This window comes from Dendrobates tinctorius, unplaced genomic scaffold, assembly GCF_039654945.1.
Source record: "Dendrobates tinctorius isolate UK_male_01 unplaced genomic scaffold, ASM3965494v1 ptg000254l, whole genome shotgun sequence".
Taxonomy (NCBI): Eukaryota; Metazoa; Chordata; class Amphibia; order Anura; family Dendrobatidae; genus Dendrobates; species Dendrobates tinctorius.
This window is the reverse complement of record NW_027361921.1, coordinates 6,253,429-6,281,299: the sequence shown is the minus strand read 5'-3', so window position 1 is coordinate 6,281,299 and position 27,871 is coordinate 6,253,429. Positions and strand designations below refer to the sequence as shown.

The 27,871-nt window shown below is 46.3% G+C and overlaps 1 protein-coding gene across 2 annotated transcripts in view; it reads right to left on the bottom strand.

The window, feature by feature from the left end:
* The window catches only part of SLC40A1 (solute carrier family 40 member 1), a 161,668-nt gene that overhangs the window by 32,931 nt on the left and 100,866 nt on the right, over window positions 1-27,871 (bottom strand). For both annotated transcript variants that reach the window (XM_073558123.1, XM_073558122.1), the window contains exon 4: window positions 11,861-11,976. In XM_073558123.1, coding sequence (XP_073414224.1) covers window positions 11,861-11,976 — 116 coding nt within the window. The remainder of the gene's footprint in view (window positions 1-11,860; window positions 11,977-27,871) is intronic.

Here is a 27,871-nt window from a genome sequence, read left to right as displayed (position 1 = left end):
TCTCCTGGCTCTAACAAATTCATCAACTCGTAAATATTGTTTAACACATGTCTCGGATGTGAACTGATATATACAGTAGGAGGAAGATATGAACATAGGAGGCTATGTGGTGGCTCATACTGTATAAAGTATAGGAGGCTATGTGGGGGCTCACACTGTATACATAGGGCCATTTGGGGCTCACACTGTATATAAGGGCCTTGTGTGGGTTCACACTGTATATAGGAAGCTATATGGGGGCTCATACTGAATATATGAGGCTATGTGAGAGCTTAAACAGTATATAGTACGTTTGTGGGGGCTCACACTATTTAGGGGCTATATGGTGGCTCACACTGTATGTAGGAGACTATGTGGTGGCTCATACTGCATATAGGAGGCTATGTGAGGGTTTAAACTGTATATAGGAGGCTATGTGGGGCTCACACTATACTTAGGGGCTATGTAGTGGCTTACACTGTATATAGGGGGCTATGTGGGGGTTCATACTGCACATAGGAGACTACTTGTATATACTGCATAGGGGGCTATGTAAGGGCTCATATTACATATAGGTGGCTCATACTGTATATAGGGGACTTAAGGCTCACACCACAAATAGAGAAGCTTTGTAGGGGCTCATATTGTATATAGGAGGCATGTAGGGGCTTATACTGTATATAGGAGGTTATATAGAGGTTTATACTGTATATAAGGGACTATCGGGGCTAACACTGCGTATAGAGAGGCTATGTAGGGGTTCATAAGGTATATAGGGGGATACCAGCATATTTAATTCTGCTCAAAATTAAGTATTACAATTAATATAAAATAATTATAATTAATGTGTTAATGTTAATACTGAACAGAATTAATTTAAGCCTATTGGTGTGGCCTTGCACAATGGTCACGGTCTCTCATTTGGCCTCTTAAAAAAAGTAATTGCCCACCCCTGTGTCACGTCGGCGGCAGTGCCCGACCCCGCCCCCACTCACCGACCCATGCCATGCCGCTCTGCGCTCTTGCCCCGCACGCCTGCTGCCCGGAGGATTCGACCTGTCTCCTCCTCGCTCCCCTCCTTCCGGCAAGCTGCGGTCCCGCACATGTGCCTTAGGCCGCGGGCGCGTGCTCTGCAAACTCCTTAACACTGCAGTGTCTGCCCAGAAGCCCCTGGCTTCCAATCAGCTGCTGACACAGTGTATATCAGGCGGCTCCTCCATGTTGGAGGCGCCTGATTACCGTGTGCATTCCGTGCATTAATCTTGGCAGTGTTTATAGGGGTTTGCCCTTTATCCTGTACCTCCTGCCCTGTATCCTGTACCTCCTGCTCTGTCCAATACCTCATGCTCCATCCAGTACCTCCTGCTCCGTCCAGTACCTCCTGCCCCGTCCTGTACACCCAGTCCTGTTCAGTCATCCTGACCCTCCCTCCACTCTGGTAAACTGAGCCTTCTGTTCTGTCCGGGTAGAGGCCATCTATTCCCTAGTCCTGTCCATAGAGTTTCCCTAAGTCCTCTTGAGCGATCCCTCTTGGTTCCAGCTGTCGCAGTGTCTGACACCCTCGAGTCTGCCCCTATCGATCCCACCTGGTCCGCTTGCTCTTGGGAGCTTCAGTACCGTGACCCGGAGGGTCCACTCTCAGACGCCCATCATTCCCTAAGCATCACAGTGTAATCAGGCCATGGACCCCGCTGGTACCTCGGCTGCTACACAAAAAGAATTGCTCTTTTTGCGGGAAAACCAGACAATGAGAGAGGGATGATCCAGTTGTATCTAGTATACAGAATTTCCTAGACACTTTCCGCAGGGTTTTTGATGAGCCTGGGCGGTTGGCTTCCACTACCGAGGCCCTTTTTAATCTTCAACAGGGAACTCTCACAGTGGGACAGTACACAATCCACTTCCAAACACTATCCTCAGAGCTGGGGTGCAATAATGAGGCACTGGTAGGGGCCTTTTGGAGAGGGCGCTTGGGTAAAATAAAAGATGAGCTTGCCGGCCGGGACACTCCTACCACCTTGGAGGATCTCATATCCCTTTCCACCCGTATTGATTTACGGTTACAGGAACGCTCTTGCAAGTTGGTTAGACAGAGGAGACCCTATAGGTCATATCAAGCCCCCACTCCCCATTCTACCACACTTCCTAGTAGTTCCACTCCTGAGCCCATGCAGGTGGACCGGATAAAGTTGTCGGAACAACGGCGTAGGGAGAGATTAGCGCAGGGTTTGTGTCTCTATTGCAGCAGAGCCACTCATTTTCTGCGCTCCTGTCCGGAGAGACCGGGAAACTCCTCCACCTAGGCCAGGTAAGAGAGGCCTTCCTAGGTGATTCTGATTCCTCTCTATCCCTTACCATTTCAACTCTAATTATTCTAGGTCGGGAGCATAGATCTGTGGAGGCGTATGTGGACTCGGGTGCGGCTGGTAACTTCATTCGACTCGAAGAAGTGGACAAGTTTCGGATTCCGGTTGTTACCCTAGAAAACCGACACGGGATTGCTTCTGTAGATGGCAAACCGCTACTGAGCCCATCATCATGGTTACCGTCGAAGTGGAGTTACAAATTTGAGCACTTCGTCTGGAAAAAAAAGCCTTTTACGTCTTGCCCAACTTGTCTCACGCCCTGCTCCTTGGCCTAACCTGGCTCAGATCACATGAGCCAGTTCTTGACTGGCGCTCAGGGGAAATCCTACGCTGGGGCCACTCCTGCCATGAACGCTGTCTACTGTCTGTTGCCTGTTCCAGTCCGCTACAAGTACCTGCCGATCTTCCTGGGCTCCCTACGGCTTATCACTCGTTCGCAGATGTCTTCAATAAGAAGGAGGCAGAGACCCTTCCCCCGCATCGGACTTACCACTGCTCAGTTGAGTTGATCCCAGGAGCTACACCTCCCAGGGGGAGAACCTATCCACTGTCTCCGGCGGAGACCTCGGCCATGTACAATTACTGTACATTCGGGAGAACTTGGCCAAGGGTTTCATTCGGAAATCATCTTCTCCTGCGGGAGCAGTGTTTTTTTGTCCGAAAGAAAGATGGATCCCTTCAGCCATGTATCGACTACCGAGGCCTGAACAATATCACAGTCAAGAATAGGTATCCCCTTCCGCTAATCCCTGAACTGTTTGACCACCTAAGAGGGGCCAGAATCTTTACCAAATTAGGTCTGTGGGGTGCTTATAATTTGATCCGAATTCATGCTGAGGACGAGTGGAAGACTGCCTTCAACAAAGGGGATGGCCATTATGAATATTTGGTCATGCCCTTTGGACTCTGAAATTCCCCGGCGGTATTCCAGGAGTTTGTTAATGAAATCTTCTGGGACCTTCTGTACTCGTCGTAGTATACTTAGATGACATCCTCATCTTTTCGCCCGACTTATCCTCCCATAGGAGAAATGTTCGACTGGTCCTTCAACGCCTACGGGACAATCGACTCTATGCTAAGAAAGAGAAATGCCTGTTTGAGAAAACTTTGTTGCCCTTCTTAGGGTATATTATCACGGACTCTGGGTTGAAGATGGATCCCGAGAAGTTGTCCGCCATGCTCAAATGGCCGTGTCCAGTTGGAGTAAAAGCCATTCAACGGTTTCTGGGCTTCGCAAATTATTATAAGCAGTTCGTCCCTCCCTCTTCCTCGGTGACCAAGCCAATTGCCGCTCTTACCCGGAAGGAGACAAAACCAAACGTTTGGCCCTCGGAGGCCTAGGACGCCTTTCTCGCCCTGAAACGGTCCTTTGCAACAGCCCCAATCCTAAACCAGCCAGTAGCCAGCAGGCACTTCCTCCTAGAGGTAGACGCCTCTTCCACGGGAGACGGGGTAATTCTTTCCCAGAGGACATCTTCGGGGCGCTTGGTTTCCTGTCGGTTCTTTTCCAAATCATTTTCTCCCGCAGAATGCAACTATTCAATTGGAGATCGGGAATTGCTGGCCATAAAGATGGCTCTGGAGGAGTGGCGGTATCTTCTGGAAGGGGCGGTCCACCCCTTTATAATCTTCACTGACCACAAGAACCTAGCTTATCTTCAGTCAGCTCAAAGACTCAACTCCAGGCAAGCCAGGTGGTCTTTGTTCTTTTCTCGCTTTGACTTCAAACTTCATTTTTGGCCCGGTAATAGAAATGCCAAGGAGTATGCACTTTCCAGGTCTTTGCAGTTACCTGAGGCGGAGGAGGTCCCTTCACATATCATCGATCCTGCCAAATTCATCACAGTGGCGCCCGTGAGTCTTTCCCCTATCCCACCTGGCAAGACCTTCGTCCCGCAAAGTAGAAGAGTAGAAGTGCTACACTGGGGGCACTCCTCCAAAATTGCAGGACACATTGGGACCAAGAAGACTCTCTTCGTTCTCTCCTGTTATTACTAGTGGCCTTCCCTTCACCAAGATGCGACGGATTTTGTAGCTTCCTGCACAACCTGTGCTCGGAACAAGGTACCAAGACTTCTACCTTCCGGTCTTCTTCACCCTCTGCCTCTTCCTGAAGCTCCTTGGCGACAAATCGCTATGGATTTTGTCACTGACTTCCCTCGCTCCTCCGGGTGCACTACTCTCCTGGTAGTAGTAGATCGCTTCTCCAAGATGGCCCATTTTGTCCGTTACCCGGCTTACTTTCGGCTCCTGAGTTGGCCAAAATCTTCAACCATCAAATTTTCAGATTGCATGGACTCCCTCAACGGATTGTGTCTGATTGAGGAGTCCAGTTTACCTCCTGAATCTGGAGAGCACTCTGTAAGCTCATGGGCATATCTCTGGTTTTCTCCTCCGCCTATCATCCTCAGAACAACGGGCAGGTGGAACGGATTAATCAAGTTTTAACATCCTACCTGCATCACTTTTCTAACGCCCATCAAGACAACTGGGTCTCCCTTCTTCTTTGGGCAGAGTTCGCCCATAACAGTCATCCTAATGTATCTACCACCAAGTCACCATTCTTTGTGGTTTCAGGCCAGAACCCTGGTGTTCCTCTTCCCATGTCCACATCCTCTGGCGTACCCGCAGCAGATGCCCTCTCCTTGGAGTTTTCTCAAGTCTGGAGGGAGACCAGAGAGGCTCTCGTGAGGTCCAGTGTCCGGATGAAGAGACTTGCAGACAAGAGGAGGAGGGATCTCCCACCATACCATCCTGGCGACAAAGTCTGTCTTTCGACCAAACATATCCGTCTGAAAATTCCTTCTTACAAGCTGGGTTCCCAGTACATCGGTCCCTTTGAGGTTCTTGGATGCATTAATAACGTGGCTTATAAATTGAGGTTGCCGGCTTCAGTCCGGGTCCCTAATGCCTTCCATGTCTCGCTCCTTTAACCGGTTGTTCTTAATTGGTATCGTCCTGCACCGCTTCCTTCTCCTCAGCCAATAGGGGCCGATAACATTTTTGAAGAGATATTCTGGCCATGAAAAGAGAGGGGAAGAACCTTCTTCCTTATCGATTGGAAGGGGCTTGGTCCTGAGGAGAGATCTTTGGAGCCTCAAGAAAATGTAGGAGCTTGACACGCTGTGAAAAACATAGAAATGGTTGCAGACAAATAAAGCTGGTGGGTGCCGTACCTGCTGGTGACTCCAGCCAAAATAGAAGAGATGAGAAAAGATGATTCCAGCACATCCACTAAGGTAAAATAAAATCTTCTTTTATTAGAACAGTTTAACAATGTTCAAAATAAGAGGAAAAACCTTCCAAGCCTTACAGGTTTCTGGCGCACTTCAGCAACCTTAGTGATAAACTGTTCTAATAAAATAAGTTTTTATCTTACCTGAGTGGATGCGCTGGAATCATCTTTTCTCATCTCTTCAAATGAAAAACGTATCACAAAAAACAGCCTCAGAAATACCACAAAGTGACATGTCAGATCTGAAACATTTGATCTGGCAAGAAGATGAAAACTGGCTTTAGTAGGAAGGGGTTAAAGGGAATAGATCATCAGAAAACTGTGTGTGAAATGTAAAGTACCGTATATAAAAAATGTAAATCTTGCAATTTTCACGCTAGACGCTGGGATTTTTTTTAGACTCTAACCTCGTGATTTTGGAAATCCACATGTACATTAGCTACAATGAACAGACTCTGACCCTTTCTTTGTTCTGAAGCATCTAAGGGGGAGCAGGGTCGGCTGTGATGTCACCTATCGGGATGGAAGATCTAGTGTTATCAGCTGTGTATATATATTTTATTAACCAGCGTCATATTTTCTGTGGTGGCACTAACTATAAAAGAATACATAAATGAAAGTAACACATTTTTCTTCCTTTTGATAGAAAAAGTGGCATATTTTGGGTGGGAGAGAAGGGAGTGGGAGTTAGGTATGGTCCCTATGCATTGAGCTGACAGAAAGGTGAAAAAACAAATATTCCTTGCTCTCCTCTGAAGTGCTAAGTGAGTATTACACTGATTGGCGGATTAGCCGTCAGTAGGGCTTCAGAAAGCAAGCGGCACATTCAGAAAGCACACAGATTACCACCAAAAAAGTCCAGCATCCTCATTACCACACTATGATGATGAACGACTTCCACCACTTTCCCTAGGAATAATAGGGGCCATTAATTAGGAAACAACTTACCTGCGTGAGGGTAAGTTCATCAGCCTGTAGCATTTCTGACTGTCACTTTTTAACACTTTGTTATTTCACTTGTTATTACACCTATGTAACTAACTGTACGTGGATATGTGACTGTCTATATAAAGCCCTTTGACTGTATATAGCAATGTGACTGACCGTATACAATCACATTCCTGTATGCAGTGTGTATACAGGGTACTGATGTAGTTAGGAGAAATTGTTTTACAAATAATATAGTTCATTTACTTCTGTTAGCCTCCGTTCACAATGCGTTTTTGACCACGTTCGCTGGCTTAGGTCCGTGTTGTGAGTTCATTTTCCCCTTCACCATTGAGGTATGATGAACTCCCTCTTCTGGTGAAGGAAGGTAGTGAGACTGATCACCAAGCACCTGAGCTGGATGATGATGACTGGGTGACGGGAATTGCTGACTGGATATAAGGCAGCCGACGCCCTTCTGCTTTGCTGGTGATCTCTCTGAGGGATTCTAGGAGACCAGTCTGATTCCTGCTCCTCAAAAGCTAAGTTTTCTGCTCTGCTTTTTGCATTTGTGTTTTGGTTTTGTTTTGCCTTGTTTTTCTGGATTTCTGCCATTCCCTGCTGGGGTGAGCTGAATTCCTTTTTGCTCTGTCTTCAGAAAATACCGGAGTACTGATATAGTCTTTTTGAAGTCTAGCGTCTTCAGGGCTTTTTTCCCTATCAGCCTGTTGGCTCTTGGTTTTGATAGGGTTTTGGCGGATTGCAGACAGCTGCTTTTCTATCCTGTCCTATTTAGTTAGCTTGGGCCCCATCATTTGCTCAGCCTATCTTTCTATCTGTGTGAGTGTTTTTTCATCTTGCTTCACCGTCATTATATGTTGGGGGCTGACTATTGCTTTGGGGTCTGCTCTGGGGCAGTTTAGATTTCCCTTTCTGTCTTTAGGCTATTTAGTTCTCCGGCTGTGATCGAGGGATCTAGGGCAACGTAGGAACCCCCCACGGCTACTGCTAGTTGTTGTTGATAGGTTCAGGGGTCTGCAATCCGATAGCTGCCAACTTCTCTGGTTTTCTGGACTTAGCTAGTATTTCTGTTTTTGCCTCCTACGGTGACTCATTCATAACAGGTCCGTACCCGTCAGCAAAACGGGATTTGGGCGTATGCACTGATGGAGCCATAGACTATAATGCTGCAAACAGAATCAACGTGCGCTCTGACACGCATAATTTCTGGGAGTGTACAATTTCTGGAGGCGAACACCTAGGCGTAGTATCTGCCTCCAGTAGGCGTACACACCTGAAAATTATGGACGTCAGAGCACACACTGAGTCTGTCAGTGTCACGAGTGGGTCACGCACTTCTGGGAGATCTGGGGTTAGAAAATCACTACATATTGTGAATCGCAGATCTTCCATTTAGTTTCATATTAAAAAGATTGTTTTCTTTGGTGCTGAAGAGGTTAATGACCCCTTTCTATTCTGGTTAGAAACTTGCACCTCCATCACACAGCTGTTCCTGACCTGGTCATTTCCTCTCCCTATAAAATCTGTCCAGACTGTCTCTTCCTCACCAGTGTAAGATTTACTTCCTAGCTCCTTGAAGTCGCTATGCTGAGTTGGAGATCGTTGTCGCTGCTGGAGATTGTTGCATGCTGTTTTGCAGTGTATTCTTTCCTCATTGTTCTATTTCCATATGGTTTGTATATTCCTACCCTTCTCTACATACCTCTCTACTTGGTGAGTGTTTTGTATGTTATTTGTTTTTTGTTATCCCTGTTTGTCTTACGAGTTTATACACTTGCATTTCTGTCACAGGCCTCCTAGGGGAAGGGAGAGGGGACAGCTTAAGGTATAAAGGAGAACAGTAAGGCTGGTGGCCCAAACCTTTTCACCTTTAGTGAAAAGCAGGGATAGTTAGGGCTCCAGCTCAGGCACAGGGCAGGCCCCTTTCCCTATTTACTTATAGTCACAGTGTGACAGTCGGCACCATAAGGCCAGCGTCATACTAGAGAGAAATATGGATGAGTGAGAGGCGCTAATACCACGCATTGCACACAGACCAATGTTTCTCTGTTGGGCAGCTCCCATCAATCGTATATTTCTCGGCCGTATTTTACGGGCCGAGACAATCGCAGCATGCTGTGATTGTCAGCGTATTACGGGGAAAATACGCTAATGCAAGTCTATGGGGGCGAGAAAAACTACAGATTACACATGGACCAGATGTGCGACTTGCGAGAAATACTCACCGGTGTACATTAACAAAAGTCGGCAATTTAGTGCGCGATACAGTAAAATCACACTGACCTGTTTAATAAAGAATAGAAAGAATAGACATATACACATAGAATACATATACAGTGTATATATATAAATATATATAAATATACAGATATACACATGTCATTGAGACACATATATATATTTATATTTCACAGAGTTCTACATAGCAGAATAGCCGCTAAATCAATTGCCGGCTTCTGTAAAATCAATACAAAACCCGACATGAAATGACACATGGTTTACATACAGTAAACCATTTAATTTCATTTAGTTTTCTATGTGTCTTTGACTAATAATTAGAAAAGGGTTTGTGTGTAAAATTTGGGACATCTAGGTGTTAAATTAAGGGGTTAATTCGTTGAAAAAAAATGCGTGGGCTCCCGCGGTAAAATCGCAACCAGAGAGGGAAAGCAGGTGAGTGAGGGCAGATTTTAATAGCCTTGAGAGGGACCATTGTTTTTGGCCCCCCCCAGCTACAAAAATCTGCCCCCAGACACCCCAGAAAAGGCGCATCTATAAGATACGCCTTTTCTGGCACTTAACCTCTCTATTCCCATTGCCCTGTATCGGTAGCTAATGGTTTAATAAGAATGGGTTAATGTCACCTTGCTATTGGAAGGTGACATTAAGCCTATTAATAATGGAGAGGTGTCAATAAGACACTTATCCATTATTAACCCTAGACTATTAAAGTTAAAAAACACACAGACATTAATGAAAAATTATTTTAATGAAATAAAGACACCAAGTTTTTGACCAAATTTATTCCTCTGCTAATCCATAAATAAACTATGGACCTGTAAAAAAAATAAAACAAAAAAGCAACAATATCCTTACCTCTCCGCTGGTCAGTCAGGTCCCCCGCTGCAATCCATCAGAAGGGGTTAAGTGGTTTACACAGGGATCGGTGCTAATTCGACCAGCCCGATGTAAACCACTGCCAGAATGAATTAGTTTATCTCTGTGCAGCCTCACTGGATGCCTGGAGATGAACTAATGCGCATGGGAATGTTTCTGCATTTTTTCCCACGCTCATCAGTTCACCTTAGGTCAGCCAGGGACGTCAGTGAGGCTGCGCGAAGACCCCTGGCTAACCTGAGGTGAACTGATGAGCATGGGAAAAAATGCAGAAACTTTCCCACGCTCATTAGTTCATCTCCGGTCAGCCGGGGAGGCTGCGCAGAGATTAACTAATTTATTCTGGCAGTGGTTTACATCGGGCTGGTCGTATTAGCACCGGTCTCTGTGTCACTGGGCTCCATTATATGTCCATTTTGCAAGCCTGCGAGAAAATCTCGGCATACGGATTACATACGGATGCTTACATGCACAAAATATGCGGCCACACCTTGATAACGGATGACATACGGATCACTGTTCCGGGAACATTTCTGCGCATTACGACCGTACAATACGGTGCCCGTATTTTTATACGTTAAGTGTGACTCCAGCCTTATAGTAAAAATGGCATTCGGTGTAGGGGGTGTGGTTAATATTCAGTCTGGGCAACATAAAAAAATATAAAATAATAAAAATGATAAACAGTGAATGTTAAATTAGTTTAAAAAACCTTATGGCTCTGGGAACAGGAGGAAAAAATTAAAAAGATAAAAACTGAACATCACCTGGACGGGAAAGAGTTTAGAAATTACATCCATTTCTTACATGTTACTTTTTTCCCTGTGAAAATGAGCTACGGAAAACTCACAAACATTAAAAATAATGCTGACATTAATAGGTGGATGCACATACTATGCAGTCAATTTCTGCCTGATGTCTATATTGCATAAACATCACTAAAACTAATTTATTCCTTTCTGACGTAATAGTACGCCCACATCGGACTCGTCCTCAGCGCCGAACCTTGCACCTTTCCGGGCACATAACAGCTGATCTATACAGTTGACATGTGTCCGCAACAGCCACGGGTGGAATCGCAATCCACTGGCGGCTGTTAACTAGTTAAATGCCGTTGTCAGCGGCATTTAACTTGCGCTTACCGGAAGCTAATTGCTAATCCCGCCCATCGGTGACCTCGTCACATGATCACGGGTAGGCATGACAACCAGAGGTCTGCAGCAGACCTCCATGTTTGTCATTGCCAGATTGCTATGAGCGCCACCCCGTGGTCAGCGCTCATAGCAAGTGAGCATTTCTACTACACACAGGTGATCTCATCATCGCCTGTGTGTAGAAGAGGTGATCGAAGTATTGCAACTTCTAGTCTCCCATGGAGATTAATGAAGCATGAAAAGAGTAAAAGATTTAAAAAAATTGTAAAAAAAATATATAAAAGTTCAAATCACCACCCTTTTGCCCCATTCAAAATAAAACAACAAAAAATCAAACATACACATATTTGGTATCGCCATGTTCAGAATCGCCCGGTCTCTCAATATAAGAAAAGAATTAACCCGATTGTTAAATGGTGTAAAGTAAAAAATATTCAAAATGCCAGAATTATGTTGTTTGGTCGCCACTACATTGTATTAACGGTAACGGCAACTACCATGTGTGTGCGAGAAACTCGCACAAGTCTCTCGCATCAACACTTGGCGCCGCCGCCAGCACTCAGGACCAGAGCTGCGGCTCCATGTATTTCTATGCAGCCACAGCTCCGGTCCTGAGTGCCGGCGGCAGCGCCGGGTTTTGGTGCGAGAGACTCGTCCGAGTTTCTTGCATCACAGACGGTAGTGTGATCCCGGCCTAAGAGAGAGAATCAGATCACAGTAAAAAGACACTTGGCTCATGCTCGCAGCAGAATTTGAGCTGATGGTCATCTGCATATCGCATCCGATCCTATGACATGAGAGAATCATCGGATGCTACTCGCCAGTGTGAGCGAGCCCTTAAATTAGATGTTCCACAATAATAAATGCATTCCGTGACATCTGGTTCAGAGAATGGATAAACCCCTCTACGGTAGAGGCAAAATGCAACCGACTGGATGACTCCTCGGACTGCCGAATCAGGTAGCACGATGGCATGCGTATAAACATATATAAATATTTATAGAAATTTCTGTAAATTTTACAGTTATAGAATAGCAATGATGTCAATATTAGCTACTAACCAAAAGCCATCCTTGATACATGGACAAAAGTTCAGTCTTGTACAAGAAAACTAACATCAGGATTATTCCACAAATTATAACGCAAACATTTTGCACAATTAAGGAAGTCTGGGCAACTGCAAAGGAGAAAAAAAGAGTGAGAAAGTTAAGTCAGACATTGTTACAACTTAAATGGTTAGTGTTTCATCAAAATTTGCAGAAATCAACGGTACAAGTAAATATTTGCAACTTTGCAGAATATCTTATCAGAGAAATATGCTTCTTTCTCCACGTTCAAGTCACATGCTCTCATCCCAAACTCTTGAACGCATCATTCATTAGGAAAGAAAGCTAAAATCCGTTCTGCTCAAGACAAGGCAGACTGAGAGCACAACAAGCATCAGATGACTCTCCATACAGTCAAGGGATAGGAGAGGGGTTAGAAGGAGCAAAGTGTAAGTTAAAGGCACACACATACAGACCAATGCTACTGTTTACTAGTGAATCACACAATATGCTTGATTCACAGCTACACTGCCAAGTACGCTCTTCTATGCTGCTTCTGAACATGTGGTACTTAGAGATGGGAGAGCAGAATCCCTTATGTTGGTGTGTATTGCATGTGGGAGATATTATAGTACAAGTAAGGGAGATTCTAGAATTTCTGCTGCCTGAGTCAATCATTGAAAAGATGCCAACCTGCCCTCATCCTCTAACAATCTGATGCACCTCCTGTCAAGAAAAAGATTATTAAAATATCATTATCAATAATGTGTGAAGTGCAGTAATTATCTCTCTCCAGAACCTGTAAACATTAATTATTTGCCAGTCTCCCTAATAGTAAATCAGTAAGGCCTGAATTTATATTCACAATATGCAGACAGACACTAACCCCTTTACCCCCCGAGGGTGATTTGCACGTTAATGACCAGGCCTATTATTACAATTCTGACCAATGTCAATTTATGAGGTTATAACTATGGAACGCTTCAACGAATGCCACGGATTCTGAGAATGTTTTTTCATGGCATATTGTACTTCATGATGGTGGTAAAATAATTTCATTATAACTTGCACATATTTGTGAAAAGATGGAAATTTGGCTAAAATGTTGGAAAATGTTGCAATTTTCAAACTTTCAATTCTTATGCCCTTAAATCAGAGAGATTCGTCACACAAAATAGTTAATAAATAAATAACATTTCCCACATGTCTACTTTACATCAGCACAATTTTTTAAACAAATTTTTTTTGTTAGGAAGTTATAAGGATTAAAAGTTGACCAGCGATTTCTCCTTTTTCCAACAAAATTTACAAAACCATTTTTTAGAGACCACATCACAATTGAAGTCACTTTGAGTGGTCTATATGTTAGAAAATACCCCAAAGTGAGACCATTCTAAAAACTGCACCCCTCAAGGTGCTCAAAACCACATTCAAGAAGATTATTAACCCTTTACAGGAATTTTCGGAATGTGGCAAAAAATTGAACATTTAACTTTTTTCACAAAAAATGTACTTTAGACACTTTTTTTTTATTTTCACAAGGGTAACAGGGAAAAATGGACCCCAAAATATGTTGTGCAATTTCTCCTGAGCATACCGATACCCCATATGTGGGGAAAAACCACTGTTTGTGCGTACGACAGAGATTGTAAGGGAAGGAACGTCATTTGACTTTTTGAATTTGCTGCAATAATTAGAGGATGTCATGTCGCGTTTGCAGAGCCCCTGATGTGCCTAAACAGTAAACATCCCCCACAAGCGACACTATTTGGGAAACTAGACCCCTCTGGGAACTGATCTAGATGTGTGGTAAGCAGAGATGGGCGAACCCATAAAGTAAATTTTTTCGTCTGTAACGAACACCTACTTCACCAGGAAGTCCGTGTTACTGCTCAGGTTTGGACCTCCAAACACCGGGTGTTTGCTGCGCTGTCATGTGCATGTCAGCGCAGCAAACACCGCTTCTGATCGGCGATAAAATCATCACCGCCGGTCAGACAGCCACAGTTCCCATGTGGTCAAATGAACAGCGTGAGCCCAAAGCTATATTCGGAGGTATAAAGCTTACCTCCGGTCATTGGTGTTGGCTGAAGGGACTGTTCCCTACAGCATCTATAGCTTTTTGATAGATTCTTGCACCTTTGCTTCCATGAGCTTGCAAGTTTGGGGCCGTTTACTCCTTTTTATCACACTACATGAATAGGTTTGGCTTTTTCACATCTTATGTTATTGCTTTGGTTATCAGCATTCTTTTTCATTTTGAATAGGTCTGCCTTCCGCCTCAACCTTAGCATATTTTATGGTGCCATGAATAGCTACATTTGACTTATGTTTGGGTGGCTCCGCCAATATGACAGATCTATATTTTTGTCTTTGTCTATATAATAATTGTTCGGCCTACTTATTTGGAGCCTATCCTGCATATTTAGGCTGTATGGGATCCGGGGGGGGGGGTCTTTGCCTTACCAAATGGCTTGACTAGTTCACTTTTCATGTTTTTAAGTGTTTTTATGGTAGTTGTGTGTTTTTCTTGTATGTGCCTTTTGTAAATAATAAACATTGTTAATTATTTCACATCATTTAGTGAGACCTTCATGCATTCAATAATTTATAATTAAGGCATGAGACCCTATTTCATTGTACTTATTGAGTACAATCAATTGCGCTTCTTACCCAAATTAATTATTCCCTGGGTGACCACATGAATTCCTCTCCTGTTTTTTACTGTGCTATGTTAAACCCCTATATGTAATTAAAACATCTGTATTATTTTGATGAGGTCAACACTCATTGTTTTTCCGTGACCGGAGGTAAACTTTGTACCTCCGATGATAGCTGCGGGCTCACACTATCTTTTGACAGCGTGGGAACTGCAGGTCTCTGACTGGCAGTGATGATTTTAGCAATGTTTTTCGCGCTGTCATACACATGTGGTTGGGGTCCAGGAACGAGTACTTTTCTGGTACCCAAACTTTTTGCAACTGCTCAGCAGGACCCAAACATCCAAGTGACCACCCATCTTTAGCGGTGAGCACATTGAACTCTCAGGTGCTTCACAGAGATTATGTCGTTGAGATGTGAAAATAATTTTTAAAAAATCATATTTTCCCCACAAAAATGTTTTTTAGATCCAAAATTTGCATTTTCATAAGGGTAACGGGAAAATTGCACCATACAATTTGTAGTGCAATTTCTCCTGAGTACGCCAATACCCCATATGTGAGAGAAAACTGCTGTTTGGGCGCAAGACAGGGCTCGGAAGGGAAGAAGCGATATTTGACTTTTTGAATGTAAAATTTGCTGTGATCATTAGCGTACGCCATGTCCCGTTTGGAGGCATTGCGGCTTTAAGTCTCCTCATCTCGGCATGCTTAGCATGTCAATCTCCGCAAGTAGAAACAATAATTCTTGGATATCGGTCAGACGCCTCTCACACAGCCAAACTAGATCTCACACTTTGCACTAACAAGGGGCAGTATCCCGAAACAGTGTCTGCAAATTGAGATTCTGGTTTGGCTTTCTATCCTAAGTCATGTGATAAGGCTCGTTAAAGGGTCGACATTGACTTTTAGGATTGCTACTTCCAATAGGTGGCACTAGAGTTCTAGTCATCTTCCTCCCTGAAGAGACAATTTGTAAGGCCGTGTTCACACATAACGTAAATTGTTATGAATGGGCACCGAGGAGGATAGCAGGCCCAAGCTAAGCCACAGAAAACCAGAGAGGTTGGTAACTAAGCGGATGCAGACCCCTGATCCTGTCCACACAACTAGCAGTAGCCGTGGAGCGTGCCTACGATGATCCTAGATGCCTCGGCACAGCCGGAGAGCTAACTAAGCCTAAAGCAAGAAAGGGGAAATCTAAACTGCCCCAGAGCAGACCCCAAAGGAATAGATAGCCCCCAAACATATATTGTCAGTGAGACAAGATGAAAACACAAACGCAGGCAGAAAAATAGACTGAGCAAACGATGGTGCCCACACTGACTAGACAGGACAGGAAAGGAAAGACATTGTCTGCAATCACGCAAACAAACCTGCAAAAAGTCCAACACGTCTGATGCACAAAAAACACTGAAGTCACACGACTTCGCCCCCACTATATCAGCACTCTGGTATATTCTGAAAGCAAAGCAAAAAGAGACCAATATAACAGGGGCCAAAACAATCTGGCACAAGCAGTAACATATGGGCGGTGATTCAGCACAGCCCCAGCCGGAGCTGGCTGACCCGCACAAAGCAGAGATAAACAAAACCAGATCAAATGCAAACAGAATAACAAATGATCCACTTAGCTGAACACTGCAGGGAAAGAGCAGGAGACATCAGACCTCAGAGGGCACAGGAAGAAAATCACCAGCAGGGATAGAGGGAGTCAGCTGTCTTAAATCCCAATCAGAAACCCCAGATCTGCAATCGTCTTCCTCATTATCAGGTGGCAAGCCTCTGTCAATCAGATCAGCTCCACTACCTCCAGTAACCACCAGAGGGAGTCCAGAAAGAGAACTCACAACCCCTCTGCCAATCTGACCAGCTCCACTACCTTCAGTAATCACCAGAAGGAAGCCAGAGAGAGAATTCACAACAGTAAATACTGTGTCTACACAGTAACAATCTTCTCTGGCTATTGCATTCTTTCTGCATTTTTTATGTCTTTCCCCCTTTAATTGAGGCGTATTTGGTGCAGGTGTGAAGCTGTATTTCTAATGTGCTTTTTATAGTACAGAAAAGCTTTCATTCTGGGCTTAAAATAGTAACTACAGCTTTTACATGTGTTTTTTCAGGCTCCACATAGAAGCCTATAGAGAAAAAAAAGCACCAAAATCGCATTGCTTATCAGCGTCTTTAGACCACAGGGGACGCAGTTTTCATGAATTCATATCCACCTTTGCTTAGACAGTTTAAGGCCTTCTTCACACGTCCGTATTTTTATGTCCATATGCAGTTCGTTTTTTAAACCTTCTGTGACCTTTGACGCATCCATGCATCCAGGTCGGCTGCTAATAATCAACTAAGGACGTCTGGATACATCTTATCTTTAATGTCGCGGTGCAGCAGGGACCCGGGAGTCTTCATCCCAGAGGCTGCCTCTGCCTCACATGATGACAATGGCTGTGACTGGCTGTACAACTCTGAACAGCCAATCACAGTGTTTCAGGCAATCAGATTGCCTGAAACACTGATGCCCAGCCTACGATCGGTGCTGTAAGAGCACCAATCACAGGCTGGTGCCTAGCAACGCTAGGATCACCAAGGCCTGCACTGAGTGGAGCGAGCAATGAAGTCTGAACTGAGAGAGATCTGCTGTGCTGCTTTGTACTGTGCTGGGCCTTGAAGTGCCAGAAACTTTTTATAGCCTGTACCACCAGTGGTAGTGTAGCTGCGGCTGCTAGTGAAGAAAGAAGAGTTTCTGATTAGAGATGGGTGAACACGAACAGTAAAGCTCGGTGTCTGTACTGAACACCTACTGTTCAGGCACGGACACCAAACACAGACTTCACCAGGAAGTCCGTGTTACTGTTTGGGTTCGCCCCCCTTAACACCAGGTGTTTGTTGCGCTGTCATGTGCATGCGACTGTCCAGGCTGAGAAGCACTCAGCGAGCGCAGCATCAGTGAGCAGCGGTGACCTCATTGAGGTTACCGCGGGTCACCGAGGCTGCGTTCCCTTGTGGTTAATGAATAGTGGTGACCTCCCTGCAGTGAGATCACCACTAGCACAGTGAGAAAAAGTCTCATGGTGAAGAGACGAGTTCACAAGGAGAATTTCATTGCAATGAATTTGAACTGTGGTGAACTTGCCTCTGCACTGTAAGACTTTCTCTCACTGTGCTAGCAAAGATCTCAGTTGAGATAGGTCACTGCAGTTCAGGGCCCCCATCAAGGCATTACTGCTCTTACTAATGTATGGGGCCCGGTGAGCAGTAGCAAAAAGGGGGGCCTGCAGGCACTGGCAGCCCAGGCCCTCCTCGCTTGCTTCTGTTCGTCGGGCTCCAGGCGAAAAAGTTCAGGGTCGCTGCAAGCCAGATACATAACAACACTGCGGTGATTTAAATATACACCTACAGTGTTGATAATGCATCTGGAGTCCAGAAATCGGTGCTGTACCTTTAAGCCGCAGCAGCAGGCTCGCGTGCATCATGGTTCTGATGCTGGTCATGTAACACACTGCGTGCTCTTCATTCCGGAGCACAGCAGCATGCCACGTTTGTAGGAGACAGGAGACACTGAAGTCGGTGGCGGGCAGGCAGAGGAGGCGGGCAGTGTGTGAGGACTCGGAGGAGGCTGCAGAAGGGAGTGAGGGGAAAGGAGGCTGCTGGGGGAGTGAGGAGAGGGGAGGCTGCTGAGGTGAGAAGGGAGACTGCCGAGGAGAATGAGAAACGGAGATTGCAGAGGGGATTGAGATGGGAGACTGCCGAGGGGAGTGAGGAGACGGGAGACTGCCGAGGGGAGTGAGGAGAAGGGAGACTGCCGAGGGGAGTGAGAAAAATGGAGGCTGCTGTGGGGAGTGAGAAGGGAGGCTGCTGTGAGGCGTAAGAAGAAGGGAGGCTGCTGTGAGGAGGAGCAGGGAGGCTGCTGAGGGGAGTCTGCATATGACAGGGTGAAGCTGAGGAGGTGGTGGCGAGGACGACCAGGGCTAGTCAATGAGGAGGGGCGGCGCCAATTGCATTTTAAAAGGGTGCCAACCTCTGCAGACAGGTAGGAACAAGAGTAGTTGACAAATAGGGTGATCCCCATTTATGCTTGACTACTTGATATTTTTTTTCTATTATCATATCACTTTTAGAGTTCTCATGTTTTGGGGTGTATTTACAGTATGTTCTAGAATTTATAGGTTTTTAATGAATACCAATAAAAACATTTTTTGGTAGTGTATAATCGGTGAATATGCTATAATGTACACTGTTTAGATTTATTAACCCTTTGACAACCAAAAGACATGCAGTGTCTGTTATTGGATGCCTCCCCCTGGTGATGAGCCCCCACCTTTTCCAGCACATGATACAAGCTGATATGATTAGCTGTCATGTGCCACTAACAGACGGAGGTGGAATCAGGATCCACCCGCGGCAGTTAACATGTTAAATGCCACTGTCAATGTCTGACAGTCTTAACATGCACGCGCTACAATCCACGCCCACCGGCGCCCGTGTCACATGACTGTGGGTCGCCGATGGGTTGGCATGACAAAATGGGGTCTGTATCAGACCCCTGTGGTTGTCACTGCAGCTCTGCTATGAGCGTCGCCCATTGGTCAGCATTCATAGCAATTGAGCATTTCCACTATATAGAGCAGGGCTGCAGCCCTGCTATGTGTAGAAGAGGCGATCAGATGATCGCAGCTTCTAGTCTCCCATGGAAACTATTTAAACTGTTAAAAAGTGAAAACAAAAATGTTTTTACAATTTTTTAAAAAAATATAAAAGTTTAAATCACCCCCATTCAAAATAAAACAATAAAATAAAAATACAAAATACACATATTTGATATCGTCACATTCAGAATCAACCAATGTATAAAAAGAACAAATCTGATCGGTAAACGGCGTAATGCAAAAAAAAAGTCAGAATTACTTTTTTGGTCGCTGCAACATTGCATTAAAATGCAATAATGGGCGATAAAAAGATCATATCTACACCAAGATGGTATCAGTAAAAACATCAGATCGGCGTGCAAAACATAAGTCCTCACCCAACCCCAGATCACGAAAAATGGAAACGTTACAGGTCTCGGAAAATGGCACTTTTATTTTCTCATTTGACAAATTTTGGATTTTTTTTCACTACTTAAATAAAAAAGAACCTATACATGTTAAGTATCTACGAACTCGAAATGACCTTGAGAATCATAATGGCAGGTCAGTTTTACCATTTGGTGAATACGGTTAAAAAAGAACCAACCAAAAAACAAATGTAGAATTCCAATTTTTTTTTTTTGCAATTTCACTGCACTTTGAATTTTTTTCCCATTTTCCAGTACACTATTTGGTAAAACAAATTATGTCATTCAAAAGTACAACTCGTGCCGCAAAAAAACAAGCCCTCACATGGCCATATTGATAGAAAAATAATAAGTGGGTATATATGATTGGGAAACATCTTTATTATTATGGCAGTATAATTATTGGAAGGGAGAAATTGGTCTGCGTTGAGTAAGGCCCAGCCAAAAGAGTGTACCTTGTTGTGGTGGCAGATTCAAAATTCTTTTGGCCAGAACAAAAGCTGATGGCTTTATATGTGATCTGGGAACTGTTAAAGTGTGCTTGGAAAGGGCATGGTGCAGAAGTGGAGTTTTTCCAAGAGTGGGTGGTGGGACTGTGGAAGATTTGAGGGGTGGAGGCGGAGCTGGGGTAAAGTCAGGGCAGAGTCTCAAAGGGGCCCCAAAATGTTGAAAGTATGGGGCCCTGAAATTCATAGTGGCAGCCCTGCTGCAGTTCATTGGAAAGGCAGTCTCAGTGACCAGCGTTAACCATGTTAATGATACAGCTAGTCACTGATGCTGCGCTTGCAGCACCTCATTCATCAATGTTTCTCAGTCTGGATGACCATCATCTTGAATAGATAAACTACATCCTGCCATCACTGCATTTCTCGACAAGCATTTTATGGACTAAGAATCTTGGAGTTTAGGAGGCTGATACTTCTTCCACAAGTTTAAGACCGGGCTGTAGAACTTGAATGAGCCTGATTCCACTTAACCGATGGCATGCAAGATGCTAAATGCCCTCAGGACAGACATTGATCTTCTTATCATAGACTCATAGAGTTGGAAGGCACCTCCAGGATTATTGCGTCCAACCCCTGCTCAATGCAGGATTCACTAAACCTAGATATCTGTCCAGCCTCTGTTTAAAGACTTCCATTGAAGGAGAACTCACCACCTCTTGTGGCAGCCTGTTCCATAGATCACCCTCAATGTCAAAAAGTTTTTTGCAATGTTTAATCTGTATCTTCTCTCTTTTTGTTTCATTCCATTACTTGTTGTGTTTCCATGTGCAAATGAGAATAAGGATGATCCCTCTGCACAGTGACATCTGTAGTGCGGCGGGGTTGGTGCAGTGTGACAGACAGTCAGTGACCCAGGAAAGTTCAAAGTAAAAGTAGTTTAATGTTGAAAACTCACAACATAAACAGCATATGGTACAGTAGCTCCAGCTGCTGCCACTGTAACTGCAGCGCCTCTTGCTGCTGCTCCTGTTGCCGCTGCTGAGTGAGGATCAACTGCTTCAAAAGCTCCTCCATTTTTCCAGCAGGCTTGAGCACTGACATGCAGCACACTTTGTGGTATGCCTCGGTTCTCACTGCCCGCATTCTCCAGCCATAGGTAGTGCGGCGGGGTTAGTGCAGTGTGACAGACAAGCAGTGACCCAGGAAAGTTCAAAGTAAACAAAGTTTAATGTCCAAAATTCACAACATAAAAAGCATACAGTATCCTCCGGATTGCAGCCGGGAAACAAGATAGTCCGTAACCGGGACCGCCATGTACACTGAGGGGTGCTAGCACTGTTGACTCCGCTTGTCTCTGTGTTGCTTCACACAGGTTGGCTCTGCAGAGCCTTCTGTTCTACACGCTTGCAAAACCAAATCTGACACACCCAACCCTCTGCTGCAGGGGTTTTAACAAGCAACCTGTGGCCGTAGGCCACATGGAAAACATGGCCGGGAAGGAAATGGACTGCCCCACTACCATCCTGTAATCCGTTTAAAAAATAAAAGCCCATGGCAGGTATTCCTAAATCTGCCTTGGACACATAGCTTGCCCAAGACCAACACTTACAGTTGTGGCCAAAAGTATTGACACCCCTGCAATTCTGTCAGATAATACTCAGTTTCTTCCTGAAAATGATTGCTGACACAAATTCTTTGTTATTATTATCTTCATTTAATTTATCTTAAATAAAAAAACAAAAAGAATTGTCCTAAAGCCAAATTGGATATAATTCCACACCAAACGTAAAAAAGAGGGTGGACAAAAGTATTGGCACTGTTTGAAAAATCATGTGATGCTTCTCTAATTTGTGTAATTAACAGCATCTGTAACTTACCTGTGGCACCAAACAGGTGTTGACAATAACTAAATTACACTTGCAGCCAGTTGACATGGATTAAAGTTGACTCAACCTCTGTCCTGTGTCCTTGTGTGTACCACATTGAGCATGGAGAAAAGAAAGAAGACCAAAGAACTGTCTGAGGACTTGAGAAACCAAATTGTGAGGAAGCATGAGCAATCTCAAGGCTACAAGTCCATCTCCAAAGACCTGAATGTTCCTGGGTCTACCGTGCGCAGTGTCATCAAGAAGTTTAAAGCCCATGGCACTGTGGCTAACCTCCCTAGATGTGGACGGAAAAGAAAAATTGACAAGAGATTTCAACGCAAGATTGTGCGGATGTTGGATGAAGAACCTCGACTAACATCCAAAGAAGTTCAAGCTGCCCTGCAGTCTGAGGGTACAACAGTGTCAACCCATACTATCCGTCGGCGTCTGAATGAAAAGGGACTGTATGGTAGGAGACCCAGGAAGACCCCACTTCTTACCCTGAGACATAAAAAAGCCAGGCTGGAGTTTGCCAAAACTTACCTGAAAAAGCCTAAAACGTTTTGGAAGAATGTTATCTGGTCAGATGAGACAAAAGTAGAGATTTTTGGGCAAAGGCATCAACATAGAGTTTACAGGAGAAAAAAAGAGGCATTCAAAGAAAAAAACACGGTCCCTACAGTCAAACATGGCGGAGGTTCCCTGATGTTTTGGGGTTGCTTTGCTGCTTCTGGCACTGGACTGCTTGACCGTGTGCATGGCATTATGAAGTCTGAAAACTACCAACAAATTTTGCAGCATAATGTAGGGCCCAGTGTGAGAAAGCTGGGTCTCCCTCAGAGGTCATGGGTCTTCCAGCAGGACAATGACCCAAAACACACTTCAAAAAGCACTAGAAAATGGTTTGAGAGAAAGCACTGGAGACTTCTAAGGTGGCCAGCAATGAGTCCAGACCTGAATCCCATAGAACACCTGTGGAGAGATCTAAAAATGGCAGTTTGGAGAAGGCACCCTTCAAATATCAGGGACCTGGAACAGTTTGCCAAAGAAGAATGGTCTAAAATTCCAGTAGAGTATTGTAAGAAACTCATTGATGGTTACCGGAAGCGGTTGGTCGCAGTTATTTTGGCTAAAGGTTGTGCAACCAAGTATTAGGCTGAGGGTGCCAATACTTTTGTTTGGCCCATTGTTGGAGTTTTGTGTGAAATGATCAATGTTTTGCTTTTTGCTTCATTCTCTTTTGTGTTTTTTCATTTAAGACAAATTAAATGAAGATAATAATACCAAAGAATTTGTGATTGCAATCATTTTCAGGAAGAAACGGAGTACTATCTGACAGAATTGCAGGGGTTTCAATACTTTTGGCCACAACTGTAGTTTTATTTTACATTGCAATCACAGCTATGCCTGTGACTGCAATGCACTCCCGCGGCCTCAATACGCTTCTGTGTGCATCCTGGAGGACATTGTCACGGCCCCGGGCTCCACCTACCTTGCTGCGCGCACCTCCCGGCGCGTTCCTGCTCTCCGGCGCGTCCCCGTGCCCGGCCTCCAGCTCTCTCAGCGTCAGGCGCCTGCGCGCTGCCTTCCTCCTGGCGCACAGCCTCCTGGGTAGTATGACGCGCTAGCCCCGCCTCCAACATGGCGGCGCCCATCTCTACTTAGGCCCGGCGTCTGGACAGGTAAGATGCCTGTTCTACGAATGCGGTGACGCTGTCACATAGCAGCGTTCTCTGTGTCACAGGCCCCTTCTTTCCTGCCTCTGTCTGCGCTGGGTTCCTGGTCTTTAGTTCCTTGCCTCAGCCTGCTCAGTGTTCTGTATCTCCAGTTCCCTTTCCCTTTGCCTCCGCCTGCGCTGTCTCTGACAGCTCTCTCTCTGCTCACCATCCATACTGTGTCCTCCTTTGGTCCCTATACCTTCCCTGTCCTGCTCCTTCCATCTGCTCGTCCGTTCCTCTGACCTTCCCTGCTTGTCTGCCTTGCCTCCCGCTTAGTGTTATATCTGTGCTTCCTCTCTATTGCAGCCTCCACCGGTCCTGCTCCCAGGCCATTCTCCACGCTCTCTGTGTTTCCCTGTACTCCTGTACGGATTCGCCTGTGCCTTCTCTTCTGTCTAATAGCCCAGTCGTCCCTTTGGTTCCGGCTGTCGCGGTTCTATCCCCTGGGGGTCTGCCCCTAACACTCCCTGTATAGGGGGTGGTTCTCACCTGGGCGCTCACCCTCGGGGCTCTGGAGCCGTGACCCAGAGGGTCCACTTACGGGTTTCCTCTACGCTCCTCTTTGCTACAGCAACCGTAACAGTTAGAACAGGCCATGGACCCCACTGGAGCCACGGCTGCCCAAAAAGAGTTGGCTTTTCTGCGGGAGAACCAGACACGCATAATGTCCTTTATGAAAACTATGGACTCGCGTCTGTCCGCTCTCCAATCCTCTGACCCTGGTAACGCCGCCCAGTTGGCTGGCTTACAACAAGAATTGTCGCAGCAGCGTGACACCCAGTCACATATCCTCAGCTACATGGCTTCGGTAGACGGTCGGTTGCTTTCCTTGCCGTCGGCCGCCTCTGCTCCCCCTGCTGCGGGTTCCCTTCCTCCTCCGCGGTTGTCCAAACCACCCCGGTATAGCGGTGACGCCAAATTATGCCGGGGTTTTCTCAATCAGTGCCGCCTTCATTTTGAACTACTGCCCCAGCAGTACCCCACAGACCGTGCCAAAGTGGCCTTCATCATCTCCCACCTAGAGGGGGACGCTCTGGCTTGGGTCAATCCCCTCTGGGAGTGTGATGGCTGTTACGGTGTGGGAAAAGATGGAGGAACCTGGAAGTGGACCCTCTGGGTCACGGCTCCAGAGCCCCCGGTGGCGAGCTGACCAGGTGGAACCACCCCCTATACAGGGAGCGTTAGGAGCAGGCCTACGAGGGATGGAACCGTAACAGCCGGAGCCAAAGGGATGACCAGGGCTAGGAATAAGAGAGTCAGTGGCGAGGAGATACAGAGCCTAGATGTACGGAGGGACAGTAGGAACTAAGGGAAATAGAGGCTAGCCGGACCGGGGGCACTAGAGGCAGACGGAGACTGATGACTGCGGGCGAGAGAGGAAGGTGGGCATGGTACGGACAACACACAGAGCGGTCGGACAGATAGCAAAGGGTAACAGACCAGAGAAGCACAAAGGATAAGGCAGAGACACCGGACTAGGCAGTAGGACACGGAGCAGAGGAGCTACCGGAGGCAGCGCAGACAGGGCGGAAGGATAGCACAGAGGATACAGGGACCTGAGGGTGGCGGAAACGCTAGAGCAGGAACAGCGTCACCGCAGAAGATAATCAGGCGTCTTACCTGACAAGACGCCTTGCTGAAATAGCTGGTGGGCGCCATGTTGGGGGCGGAGCCACTGCGTCACTGCTCCCAGAGGTCCAAGCGCCAAGGGGGTAGACAGGCGCAGGTGTGCAGGAACGACGACGGGGAGCCCGGATGTCTGGAGCGGGGACGCGACGTGGAGCAGGAGCGCACCGGGAGGTGCGCAGAAGAGCAGCGGGACCGCGCTGGTAGGTTTGGCAGGCAGGAGGCGTGACAGTACCCCCCCTTTACTCCCCCTCTTTCTAACGCTGGAGAGAAATCTTTTCATAATACGAGGAGCATCAATAGTCTCTCGGGGTTCCCAAGATCTCTCCTCAGGACCAAAACCCTTCCAATCGACCAAAAACAAAGTTCTTCGCCTAACCGTCTTCATAGCAAGTATATCCTTCACCTCAAAGGTGTTGTCAGCACTACTTGGTAGGGGGGTGAGGGAAGGAGCCGAGTGAAAACAATTAAACACTGCTGGTTTGAGGAGTGATACGTGAAAGACGTCGGGGATACGCAGTGAGGCAGGTAATTTCAATTTGTAGGCCACATTGTTGATGCGTTTTACGATTTCCAAGAGGCCAATGTAACGTGGACCTAGCTTATAGGATGGGATTTTTAGCCTGATGTATCGTGAGGACAGCCAAACCTTATCTCCTGGGCGGTACGGAGGAGCGTCCAAACGTTTTTTGTCGGCATACCGCTTCATTTTGCCACTGGCAGTTTCAAGAGCCTCCTTGGTCTCTCTCCAAGTCTGAGAGAAGTCCGCGGACACGGAGTCCGCTGCCGGCACGCCAGAGGTGGAGGAAACGGGAAGGGGGATGCCGGGATGCTGTCCAAAGACTACGAAAAAAGGAGACTTGGAGGAGGCTTCACTGGGATGATTATTGTAGGCGAATTCGGCCCAGGGCAGCAGAGAAACCCAGTCGTCCTGGTGGGCGTTGGAAAAATGCCGGAGATAGGAAGTCAGAGTTTGGTTGACTCGTTCAACTTGCCCATTCGACTGTGGATGATAGCCGAGGAGAAATCTAGAGTGATCTTCATTAATCCGCAGAGAGCTCGCCAAAAGCGGGAGGTAAACTGGACTCCTCGGTCCGAGACAATATGCAGAGGAAAACCATGGAGGCGGAAGATGTGGAGCAAGAAAATCTTCGCCAACTCAGGAGCCGTAGGCAGACCAGGTAAGGGAATGAAATGGGCCATTTTGGAAAACCGATCTACGACCACCAGGATCACCGAGCACTTAGAGGAAGGAGGTAAATCTGTAATAAAGTCCATAGCAATGTGGGTCCATGGGACCGAAGGCACAGGCAACGGGTGTAGGAGACCAGAAGGGCGTTGTCTAGGGACTTTGTTTCTGGCGCAGGAGGGACAGGAGGCGATGAACTCCACTACGTCTCGGTGAAGCGAGGGCCACCAATAGTGGCGAGAGATGAGTGAGAGGGTCTTCCTGGTTCCAGCATGTCCAGAAAACTTCGAGGAATGGCTCCATCGTAGGACCTTCAGCCTGTCCCCACTTGGCACAAAGGTTTTACCCGGTGGTGGAGTGACTAGGCTTAGTGGGGCCACGGTAAGAATCTTGGCCGGGTTAATAATATGTGTAGGTTCATCCTCGCTGTCCATAGGCAAAAATGACCGGGATAAGGCGTCAGCCTTGATGTTCTTGTCTCCCAGTCAGAAGTGGAGTTCAAAATTGAATCGCCCGAAGAACAAAGACCACCTGGCCTGCCGTGGGTTGAGTCTTTGGGCGGACTGAACATACTCCAAGTTCTTGTGATCCGTGAAGATGATGAACGGATGGACTGCCCCTTCGAGGAGATGGCGCCACTCCTCGAGGGTTAGCTTAATGGCTAGCAGCTCTCTATCCCCAATGGAATAATTTCGTTCCGGAGCGGAAAAGGCTTTAGAGAAGAATCCGCAGGTGACTAAGCGGCCAGAGGAGGATTTCTGCAGAAGAACTGCTCCTGCTCCAACTGAAGATGCATCCACCTCGAGGACGAATGGCGTATTGGCATCAGGGCAGTGGAGCACAGGAGATTTTGCAAATTCTTGCTTCAGAGCCTCGAAGGCGACCTCAGCGTCTGCGGGCCAGTGGTTAGGATTGGCTCCCTTGCGGACAAGAGCAGAAATGGGCTTAGTCAGGGTCGAGAAATGAGGGATAAATTGCCTATAATAATTGGCAAATCCCCAAAAACGCTGGATCGCTTTCACCCCAAGTGGACGCGGCCAATCAAGGACCGCAGAAACTTTCTCAGGATCCATCTCCAACCCAGAGCTCGAGACGATGTACCCAAGAAAGGGCAGCGAAGATTGCTCAAAAATGCATTTCTCCAATTTGGCAAAAAGGAGATTTTCCCTGAGGCGTTGGAGAACCTGGCAGACATCTCGGCGATGAGTGGACAGGTCTGGGGAGAAGATCAAGATGTCGTCTAGGTAGACTACGACACAGGAGTATAGGAGGTCTCAGAAGATATCGTTAACAAGCTCCTGGAAGACCGCAGGCACGTTGCAGAGGCCAAAAGGCATGACTAAATATTCGTAGTGGCCGTCTCGTGTGTTGAATGCGGTCTTCCACTCATCTCCTGAACGTATGCGAACAAGGTTGTAGGCTCCTCGCAGGTCAAGCTTGGTAAAAACTCTTGCTCCCCT